Source organism: Crocuta crocuta, unplaced genomic scaffold, assembly GCF_008692635.1.
Source record: "Crocuta crocuta isolate KB4526 unplaced genomic scaffold, BGI_CrCroc_1.0 scaffold254, whole genome shotgun sequence".
NCBI lineage: Eukaryota > Metazoa > Chordata > Mammalia > Carnivora > Hyaenidae > Crocuta > Crocuta crocuta.
This window is the reverse complement of record NW_027530004.1, coordinates 365,088-376,489: the sequence shown is the minus strand read 5'-3', so window position 1 is coordinate 376,489 and position 11,402 is coordinate 365,088. Positions and strand designations below refer to the sequence as shown.

Genomic DNA, 11,402 nt, shown 5'->3' with positions numbered 1-11,402 from the left:
ATAGCAATTATATCTGCCAGGAAATTCAAAAGGAATTTTAACAATATAAGTCATTCTAAAAAAATGGTTTAGAATACTTTTCAAAAATTTTCCAGGCAATCTTAATTTTTAGATTTTGCTAAACTTAAGCACACAAGCTGTCCTACCCCAAGAATACAAACTATTACTGTTTTAATTCTACATGAAGCACTTCTCTCGAGGACATCAAAAGATTTGGAAACCAAAAAGTATGACTACATAATCATTCAGAAAAGCCATGCGGCATAACGTTTGTAAGGTTGAACTGCACCTGTCACCAATACAACAAAAGAATATTTTATATGCAAACCACAAAGCTTTGAACATTTGATAATTTGTTAAACTGATGCATAAGAAATCCACTATGAAATGGAATAATACAAGTAACCCAAAATTAGATTAACAGAAATAGTTAAAAACTTCCAAATTTAAAACAGATAGGCTATCACCCTGAGCAAGTTATTGCATCTCTCAGGACTTGTTTCTTCATGCACAAAATGAACAATATTAACAATCTCTTAAATTGTTAGTAATATGAATACATACTAAATTCTTATAACAGCCTGGCAAAGGCTAATAAAGAATGTATTGTATTAGGAACAGCAACAAAAACAATGTGTTATATATCAGGAACAAATTTTTTTAAAATGAGAACGCTGAAAAAGAATAGTAATTGAAAAGAATAATCATAAAAATAAGAAAGACACAGCTGTCACGACCTGTGGCAAAGTTTTCAAGGTATTACAGTGTGTTTAGAGTACACACAAAATAAGAGAAAAAGAGTTTCCTACTGAAAAAAGAGCTGCATGCCCTCAAAGTGGATTCATACAGCCTACCATCTTGATTTCTTGTCATTAGTCCTGTTTTGCAAAATTTTATTCTTCCTCCTATGTTCTGCAGGTAAATCCCAGCCCTTAAAATCAAGGAAGCCATAAAACCTGCACCTCCAGGAAAGTAAAATAAAAAGTTAAGGGCATATGAAGTACTGAGCATCTTCTAGTTTTATTAACAAGCAACCAAGTTGAAATTCATTCCTGAACTAAAACTGCCAAATGTGTCTGCAATAAAAACTGCAAACTTTCATGTGAACAGAACTTTTCAACAATGGGGAGTTGTTCCAGTCTGTGAATAGGACAGTGTCAGTGTGACCAACAAAGCCGGGAGCTGGACATTCCTGACACCCTTGTGCCCTGGCTAGCCTTTGATCATTTATATCTCCCTACCACATGTTTTTGGAAATCATTTTCAGGCAAAGTATATGGGCAACATCTATACCCTGAAACTTCTCCTTCATCATAGAGCCCTGTTTCCACCGCTTCCATCTGAAACCCTCACTTTTATCTACCCCCATTATGAACATTTCACAAGAATGAACATCAAACACAGGAGTGCTTTGTTTCTCTAGTCCGTCCACCCCCACTCCCAAACAGTCACTTGGTGTTTTAATTTGTATATTTTGGAAAACATCATGGGATGACAATGGCAACGCAGCCAAATGATAAAATGACCTAAGAACTGAAAAGACCTCATCTGGTTACCTGAGGACGCCCTCCACAGACGTGTGGTGTAGTGCTTTAGGTAAACACGGTTTGAGTCTTTACTACTCACTTGGGTTGCAGTCTTGGAAAGGAGACTTGAATTAGGTCTTAGTTCTCTTATTTGAAAACGGGCAATAAAACCCATGTCACAAAGTTATTGTAAGCTGTAAATGAGGTAATCATTTCAAAGCTCCTAGTATATAGTACATGCTCACTAAATACAAGGTGCATTAGTCCCTCCATCCAAGTGTCCTGAGACACACAAATCTTGAGAATTCTGGACAGTGGAAAAGACAAAACTCCGAAGTCTGTCAGTGTGACCTGATCAAAACCGCCAAGATGCTATTTCAGGGTAAGGGTCTGCGGGGTCTCCTGGGCCAGGCTGGAGAGAGACAAAAAGGATACTTGATAGAGATCTGTGACCTTTTATTTCCAACGAAGGAAAGTTGGGTTTGCCCAACTCAGTTCTTTTGTTTACTGCAAGAGAGAAATGAACAGCACATCCCCAGAGGGTTGTGACCAAGAAGACAGAAAGGCCTCGGAGCTGCGTCTCGCTGGTATTTCGGAAGGCCCCTCACTGTCCACTTCTGGGCAAGGCGCTCGCTCGGCAGTGTCTTCTAGCAAGTTCCAAGCCCATGCCTAAGCTGCCACCTTCTTTCCAGAGAGCGGTGCCCACCGCCCGGGACCGGCCCACCGCCCGGAGCGAGCTACCCCGGCCTCGCACGGGCCCCTCGCACCCGCGAACCGACGCGACCTGGGACCCCGCCCAGAGGCCCCGGATCGACCCCTTTCTGCTGGGACGCGGGCGCGGGCCGCTCCTGCTTGCCGAGCTCGCAGCGTCTCCGGAGCCGGGACCGCTATTCCCGCTAGGACCGACTTCAGTCGCTCCGGGCCCGCTCTGCTCCCATCTGCCCCAAATCCTCCTCTCCCAAAGGCAGAAACATGCACACTCACCCCTGAAAATCAGCAGGAGGAAGAAGTCAGACAGCCGGGCGCAGAGCCGGACCGTCGGCCGCCGCCTCAGCGCCATGTCGAGGGGAGCTGAGGGGCCGCGGGCGCGCGGCGCAGCTCGGCTTCCCCGCACGCATGCGCCTGCCTGCCGGGGCCCCGACTACCCGCCCCTAGTTACCATAGCGACCACATGGACCTGCACAGCCGTCACCATGGTAACAAGAGAAGCTGAAATTTGGTTGCTATGGATTCAGGGATGCTCCGGATCCGCGCGCATGCGGTCTCATTCAAAGAATTTGATGAGAGGACGTAAAGAAACGTACTCAAGAATGGGGCGGGGTAAATTTCCATAGCTATAAAATGAATGGAACACTACAGATCAGAGAAGGAACGCTCCGTTAAAACTTGGAAATGAAGTGTTTCCTCACAAATAAGGATGAAATCGAATTGTCTTTGAAGCATTATCCCCGGCAGCTCTTTTGAGGTCCTGATCCCAAATGTGATGGAAGCAAAAAGCGCTGAAATCTATTTAAAACATAAGCAAGACATATATTATGCAGAATATAAAAGTGATGTCTTTCGGGGCGACTGGGTGGCCCAGTCGGTTGAGCATCCAACTTTGGCTCAGGTCATGATCTCAGGGTTCCTGAATTTGAGCCCCGCATCCAGATCTCTGCTGTCAGCACGGAGCCCGCTTCAGATCCTCTGTCCCTCTGTCTCCCCTGCCCCGACTCAGGCCCTCTCTCCCTCTCTCTCTCAAAAAGAAACATTCTTTTAAAAAGCGATGTCTTTTCTAAAATAAACACAATACATAGTTTCTGTGGTAAATCAAAAGCATGATGGCATGCCCATAGTTTATTCTGCAGAAAAGCAGAGTAATTCTTAGCTCTGATTTCTGAATATTGGAAAATGATAAGTCTAAGGTAGAAAAATGGAGCAGAATCTTACGAGGACAAGCAGATAAGATGAAAAGGATAAACTGTACTGAAAGTTGGACCTAGTGATGCAGGAGGTTTTGTGTGTCACTTAATACTCTGGAAAATTCTTAGGGTGCCTGTCTCGCTCAGTCCGTTGAGCGTTTGACTCTTGATTTTGGCTCAGGTCATGATCCCAGAGTGATGGGCTTCATGCTGAGCAGAGAGCCTGCTTGAGATTCTCTCTCCCTCTGCCACTCTCCCTCCCACCCCCTCAAAAATAAAAAAAGTACTGTGGAAAATTCTTGAAATAGCTTGAATTATATCTAATTTAGAAAGTACATCCCTAAAGCCCCAGGAAACAACAAAGTAAAAGCAGAATTCTGAGTATAGTTATTAGTAAAATATGCCAGAGTTTTCAACAACTAATATTTTTTAATGTTTAACTTAGGGGGGTGCCTGGGTGGCTGGTCAGTTGAACGTCCAACTCTTGATTTCAGCTCAGGTCATGATCTCACAGTTCATGGGATCAAGCCCTACGTCAAGCCCTGTGTCCAGCTCTGCACTAAGCACACAGTCTGCTTGGGATTCTCTGTCTCCCTCTCTCTCTGCCCCTCGTCTGCTCCCCATTTGTATTCTCTCTCTCTCTCAAAAATAAAATAAATAACTTTTTAAAGTGTTTAACCTAAGGACTTCATTTTTCACACAGTCACCCTACATATTTTTTTAGTATTTAGTATTTTTAGCTTTTACAAAGTAGAACAGTGTGTGTGTATAATTTACATATATACCAAATTATGAATGCCAAGAAACATGAAATAAATCAAAGTTGTTGCCAAGGATATTCTTCAACTGTCATCACTTTATGATCTTCTTTATAACTTTTGTAATTGCTCAAACCCTTGCAAGTGTGAATTAATTACATTTTCAAAGTCTCATAAAGACAGAATAAAAATTTTTTAAATAACAACCGCTTATTATGATTTTGTCTTTCCTTTCTTAAATTTTCTTTCAGTTCCAGTTCTCCATATTCCAAAGTCACAAATAAAAATATGTGAAAATTATATCATAATGGCAGCCTTTCTCCCTACATCCAACACAACATACAGGAATTAACAAGAGAAAAATTCTTCTTAGGCCCACTGACTTTTTCGTTCTGCTTTCTCTTTTCTCTATCATTCTCTTTAGTTCCTGGATATATAGAAAGAACCATTTTGATTACCTGGGAAGTATGAGATGTCTGACTGTGGACAGAATAGTTTTCAGAAACTAGTGCCTCTTTTCTCCTGCTGGATTTCCTGTGTTTGCATTGTGACATGGTTCTGTCTGTTAAATGGTTTTTTTTCTGTCAGGGAATCTTTTGAAATTCAGAACAAGACCGCAGAGAAAGGCTCCATGAATATTCTATATGGAACAGAGGTTCCTAAGAGAGCGGATGCAGGTGCTTCATTGTAAAACATTGATTTTCCTCCACAGATGGAGTCTGCATGTCATGGCCGGTGGCTGAGACACAATCCTGGAATGAAGCCTAACTAGTGATGCACCAGGGCAGGGTAGAACACATTTGGCTGTCAAGTGATCTGCTTCTTCATGTGATCTAATTGTTCCCAGGAGAGCTCTGGCCCTGTTTAGAAGGGAACTAGAGGTCTGGAAGCATTCAGTCAGCGAAGCTGTGTAGTCTCTGCTTCTATCACATTATTCAACTGAATACACTTGTTTCTAATGTGTGATTTACTAAGGAGAGATACATTTCTTAAAAGAGTTCAGGGAACTAAATACATTTGTGCTAAATTTGAACAAAAGCATTTGCAAAACTTTTCAATACTAATGCAAAGTGTAAATCAAGTAGCAAAGAGTAAGGTTTTCCTGTGAGAGTCACCTCTAAACAGACTGGAGGGGTCCTGGCAGCAGCAGTTACAGGAGAGGAAACATAAGCTCTGAAGTCTGATGGACAATGATTCAAATCCTTGGCTTTTGTAAACCTGGGAAAGTAACTTAATTTCCCTAAGTTTTGGATTCCTTGTCTGTAAAATAGGGATACCAATACCCACCTCAAGTGGTCATTGTGTGAAATAAAGTTCCAAAACATACTAGGTGCTCATTAAATGTCTGTTGCCTGTGCCTCTTCCGTTTCCTCTGAGTCATTTTGGCTCAGAGTCATTTTGGCTCAGAATGGGCAAAATGACTACAACATTCCTGGAGAGTCTTGATAAAGAAAAGAAACTTCAGCCTGCAGATGGGTCAGAGAAAATGAGAAGCAGAGAGGAACTTTTACATCAATGTGTATTTGTTCTCTTGGTATGATTATATTCTTTTTTTTTTAATTTTTTATTTATTTTTGAGAGAGAGAGAGACAGCATGAGCTGGGGAGGGTCAGAGAGAGAGGGAGACACAGAATCCGAAACAGTCTCCAGGTTCTGAGCTGGCTGTCAGCACAGAGCCCGACATGGGGCTCGAACCCACAAACCGTGAGATTATGACCTGAGCCGAAGTCGGAAGCTTAACCGACTGAGCCACCCAGGCGCCCCTGTATGATTATATTCTTAAAAAGTAACATAGCTATGGCTTCTGGCCCTTCACTATGCCATTATACACCTGAACAATCACCTGAAGTCAACCCTCACAGCATGATAGAAGTGAGATCCATTGACTGATGGAAGTCTCTGACCCTGGAGTTATTCTATAAAAGCATTTTTCTTCAGGGCTTATCAAAGATCCTGTTGCTCTATCTTACCTCCATTCAAATTTCCTCTTCCCTGAAATATTTCCAACTCTGTTCTCTCACATTTTCTCCCAACTATCAGGTCCTGCTCCTTCTCGTCAAAGTATTTCTTTAAGTTCATTTATGTAGAAGGATCTCCCTATCATCTAAGGAAACAGCAGTGGATAAAACCTTCACCTCCTCTGAGGAGATGTGCTGCTCATGCTATAGAAGGAAGAGAAGTTCTTTTGAAGTTCAATTTATTTGCAAGGTCCTTTCCTTTGTAATTGCACAGTTGAGAAAAGTCATATTAATGCCAAAGTGTGTGCCTAAAGTGTCTTCCTAGAGAGAGACCTTTATAAGAAACTGTTTAGCAGCCCTTTCATATTTCACCAAAAAGAGGCTGGGTGTTCACGGGCTAGAGTGTGTTAGTGTATGTTTGTGTGTGGTGTGTGTTTAAGGAAGCATATCATACACGTAATTGGTGAAAGAAAGAGTCACTTACCTCTGTTAGAGGAGGAATTAGAGCATCGCATCTTCATCAGCCAAGGTCTCTTTACTCACCAGTGGACCCGAAAACACAACACAACAATCAACACTGAATGGACAATTTCATGGCCTCAGTGGAAGGCTAACTAGGGTTTGCTGCTCCAGGACTGAAGGCCTTAAGACCTGTGAATCCCCAGCTCCCCTGCTGAGGTATCTGTCTCAGTTCTTTCTTTGAGGAAGTAGAGAAGCTGGGCTTGGCTGGATCCCCCCTCTGGACACCAGGGAAAAGGTGTTAGGGACAGCTAGTAAACAGCACTCCCCAGACCACCTTTAGGAAGGACACCTGTGATGAGATAAAACAGACCAGCTGTCTCCTCTGCTTGACCTGATGAATATTTCCATGGCCTGGAGAAGATGGGAAGCTTTTCCTCATCTGTGCTTCAGTACTGGGGACACAGATGAGCATGAGCCCAAGTGGGGATTATCTTGGAGCCAAACAGAGGAACTGATTCAGGGGCCGGTGTAGAGCACCTCCTCACAGTGGGGAGACAGCATATCTACAGCTCTGTAGTTCAAGCTCTGTACCTCCAGGATGCTCCAACAAGTTTGTTTACAGATTGGAGATATTTTTATCCCAACCTCCAATTAGAGGTAATTTTCCTTTCCTACAAATTGTACCATCGAGTGTTTACTTCCTGGCAGCACCAAATAGAAACCAGAGCCTCTGCTATTCTCCCTCTTTTGCTGCAGGGAATCCTGCGCCTACTTTGGAGTCCCTTCAGGGTCAATTCTCTACTGCATGCTTTGGAGAAGAGGCAAGTTCTTCCTGATGGCCTTGGGCCCAGGGGATTGGCCTGGTAATTTGTGCTGCTTATTTCTTTCCAGGGGTGGAAGGATATTTTTTGTGGTTGCCATTGCAGAGATTCTTGATATCCTGTTCCAGGACTGGAAATAGTGGGTATTTGATCTATNTTCAATACCAGGCCTCTTACACAAATGATAAGGGCTCTAGAGAGGACTCTGACATTTCTCTTTAATCTTATGGAACTATATTCCCACAAAATTTATGGTTGGGAGGAGTGGATGTGTTTGGTCTTCTGTAATGATATCAGGTCCTCAAAATACTCAATAGCAATGCAGAGATTTACTGCAGTTGGGAGGCCATTGTAGCCCTACAAAGGACAGAGCACCGTCTCCTGAGAATGTCTACAGTCTGCATCCTTTACACTCTGAGGCCTCGCTTTATTCCTGTTATTCTTTCCAGGCAGTATTTTGTCTTCTGGCCAGGACTTGTTCCCTGGAATTGCACTGCCTAGTGTAGTTCAGGCCCAACACTAGCAGCTGCTGAGGACAGACTCCCAGAAGAGGTGGGGAGCTCTGTTATGCATTAAGATAGCAGAACTATCCCTTGCGCACCCCTCACAGCAATGGCCACCCCACTGCCACCAGCCTAGAGCAAACTGCATCAGTTTCCATTCAGATTGTTAAAATGGTCTGTAGGCACCTGCCTGTATCTTCTATCTCTAGACCTATCCTTTCAAAATTGTGAGCAGCACAGGGCCTAGAACATTGGTAAGTGCTCAACAAATATCCATGGAATGAATGTCTATAAGACATCCTATAAAACCAACATCAGCTTGTGTTGTTCTACTTAGAATTCTTAAGTGGCTCCATATTACCTTCAGAATCCAGTTAAAATCTCTTCTATAACTAAAAAACTCATGGCCTGAGCCAAAGTAAGATGCTTAACTGAATGAGCCACTCAGGTACTGTTTTTGCCTTTTTTAAAAAGGCTAACATTTTCTGGGAAAGTTTTATTAAATGTCACACTATGATTATAGATTTCTCATCATTTCATTACAATTCTATCAAAATGCTTTTTATTCTTAACTACATGGTGTACAGGCTCAGGAGTGTTGTGCCATTCTCATAACACCATGAAGTACTGATATGGCTTTCACCCTTTCCCTGCCTTCTCCTCTCTCCCTCCCTCTCTCCCTCTAGCTCAACCATAAAAATGCTACCCTTGCCTGCCTCAGAGAAGCTTCTTCTGTTCTCAAGTTCCTTGGAGCCTTAGCTGCTCTCCCAAATAGGCCTTATAAAGTAAATACTTCCTTCCAAATACATGGTCTCCCCCATGAATAAAATCATGGCAAACACAACTATCAATGTTGCAAAACACATGTGATAATTGTGCTTTACACGTCATATCCTGCAACTGCAGGGCCATGAGCTCAGTGCGGGTCTTACTGGATATACCTACATTTGTCCTCCTGAGAGCTAACTACACAGTGGTTGCTTAAAAAACATGTTAGAGTGTTTAAAACACACGCACACACTTACATAGATGTCACAATGACATATGTTACAGAATCATCTACAAAGATTTTCAGAAAAAAAATAATACCCTTGTGCTGGGGCACCTGGATATTCAGTTGGTGGAGCATGTGGTTCCTGATCTGAGGGTCATGAATTCAAGCCCCATATTGGGTGTAGAGATTACAAGAAAGAAAGAAAGAAAGAAAGAAAGAAAGAAAGAAAGAAAGAAAGAAAGAAAGAAAGAGAAAAGAAAAGAAAAGAAAAATATCCTTGTGCTTGGAATGATTGAGGAAATCTTCATCTTCTTCTAGATTGAAGGGATCTAGAAATAACTGTATAACCTTGGGAATCACCTTCTGTCATTTAATTATCCATCCAGCACACATTATATTGTATATGTGCCTGGTATGAGCTAGGAACCAGAGATAATATGGGCACAGTTTTTTCTTCATGGAGCCCACAGTCCAGTGTTAGAGACAGGAGCAAAAATAATTATGTCTTAGGGGTCTAGTAACTCACAGAATGAGCTAATATGAGTATCTACTGCTTTACTGCATCACACAGGGACATTCTGAATAAAGTATAACCAAAAAATTAAAATGCAGATTGAACCTGAAGTAAAGAAATAAACCCTCAGGTGACAGTAACAAGGGAGGAATTTAAAGCCAAAAGAGTAGTCAGTGCTGCAAACCAGAGCCATGGTTGTATGAACATGAGGAGGAGGGAGCCCTAGAACTGGGGGAGCAGTTTAACACCCATGTGCATGAGGGGGCATGTCTTAGGACCCACTGGAAGCAGTACTTTGGAACTGAAATCCTACTCCTTCAGGGGAAGATCGCTAGAAAAAAAAAATCTCCATCCATCAGCTTCTACCCTAAGACTCTGGGGAAGAAAGAAATCAGTTTCCTATGAGAAACTCAAATTTCCAGGCCTGTGTCACATTCTGGTGTGTGATGTGACTTAACTTTATCTCATGGGATGGAAGTCCCCAAACCCCAAAATTAATGTAAAACCTTTTCCTTTTCCTTTCTTTTTTGTTACCATAGTCATGGAGAAAAGCTTTGGACCAACCAGTAGAAGCAAATGCACAACTCTTCCTAGCATGTCCTGAGAACATAAAGGGCCCCCATAGAATAAAACAATCCCTAAAATGAAGAATTTAACATTAAGTGTAAAAACCTCAGAATGAAATGACTTACCACAAGTAGAGTCAGCACACATAACAAGGGGGAGAATCAGCACCTCCGAATCTTGAGACAATGAAATAACCCAAATAATAAGATAATAAAATAAATAGGCTTACAAAGTTTAGAGAGATAAAAGGACTAGAAAACACAGAGAAATAAAAAGGTGCTCGAAAAGAATGAGCAGATAAGAAAAAGAGACACATAGAATTTCTTTTTTTTTATTAGTTTATTTTTGAGACAGAGAGAGACAGAGGGTGAGTGGGGAGGTGGGGGAGAGAGACACACACACACAGAATCTGAAACAGACTCCAGTCTCTGAGCTGTTAGCACAGAACCCGACGTGGGGCTCGAACCCGCAAACTGCGAGATCATGATCTGAGGAAAGTCAGATGCTTAATGGACAGAGCCACAGCAGAATTTCTTAAAAAATGAAACATTTAGGAGGAAAAAAACAACTTCTGTGGATTAATTTATTAATTAATTTTTTTAAAATTAGCGTGGGGCGCCTGGGTGGCTCAGTCGGTTAAGCCTCCGACTTTGGCTCAGGTTATGATCTCACGGTTCGTGGGTTTGAGCCCCGCATCGGGCTCTGTGCTGACAGCTGGCTCAGAGCCTGGGGCCTGCTTCGGATTCTGTGTCTCCCTCTCTCTCTGACCCTTCCCTCCTCATGCTCTCTCTCTCTCTCTCAGAAATAAATAAAACATTTTAAAAAATGAGTGAAATGAAAGATAGATCTTAGAAAACTACCAAGGATGAGGCACAGAGAAGTAAAGACATGAGAACTTGAAAAAGATGTTAAGAGATGTGCAAAACAGAATAAGAGTTGTGTAGAAATAAAATGAGAACAAGGAAAAGGCAGTCATTTAGGAAGTAATGGCTCAGAATGTTTTAGAATTAATGGAGGTCATAAATCCCTAGTTTGAAGAAGCTATCCTAAGCACAATATCCCAGGATGAAGAAAGATCTCATTTTGTTTAGTCACCCCTAATCATATGAGTCATTCCTAGACATAACAGTGAAATATTAGAATCCCAAGCTAAAAGAAAAATCTCAACACTGGTCATGTTAAAAAGGCAGGCTGTTGGGGCGCCTGGGTGGCTTAGTCGGTTAAGCGTCCGACTTTTGCTTAGGTCATGATCTCGCGGTTCGTGGGTTCGAGCCCCGCATCAGGCTCTGTGCTGACTGCCAGCTCAGAGCCTGGAGCCTGTTTCAGTCTGTGACTCCCTCTCTCTCTGACCCTCCCCTGCTCACGCTGTCTCTCTCTCTCTCCTAGAAATAAATAAAA

At 42.3% G+C, this 11,402-nt stretch overlaps 1 protein-coding gene across 1 annotated transcript in view; it reads right to left on the bottom strand.

Moving 5' to 3' along the window:
• The window catches only part of JAM3 (junctional adhesion molecule 3), a 77,785-nt gene extending 75,169 nt beyond the window's left edge, over positions 1–2,616 (bottom strand). The window contains exon 1 of the mRNA XM_077763692.1: positions 2,511–2,616. Coding sequence (XP_077619818.1) covers positions 2,511–2,586 — 76 coding nt within the window. The 5' untranslated portion in view covers positions 2,587–2,616. The remainder of the gene's footprint in view (positions 1–2,510) is intronic.
• Between the last annotated feature and the right edge of the window lie 8,786 nt (positions 2,617–11,402).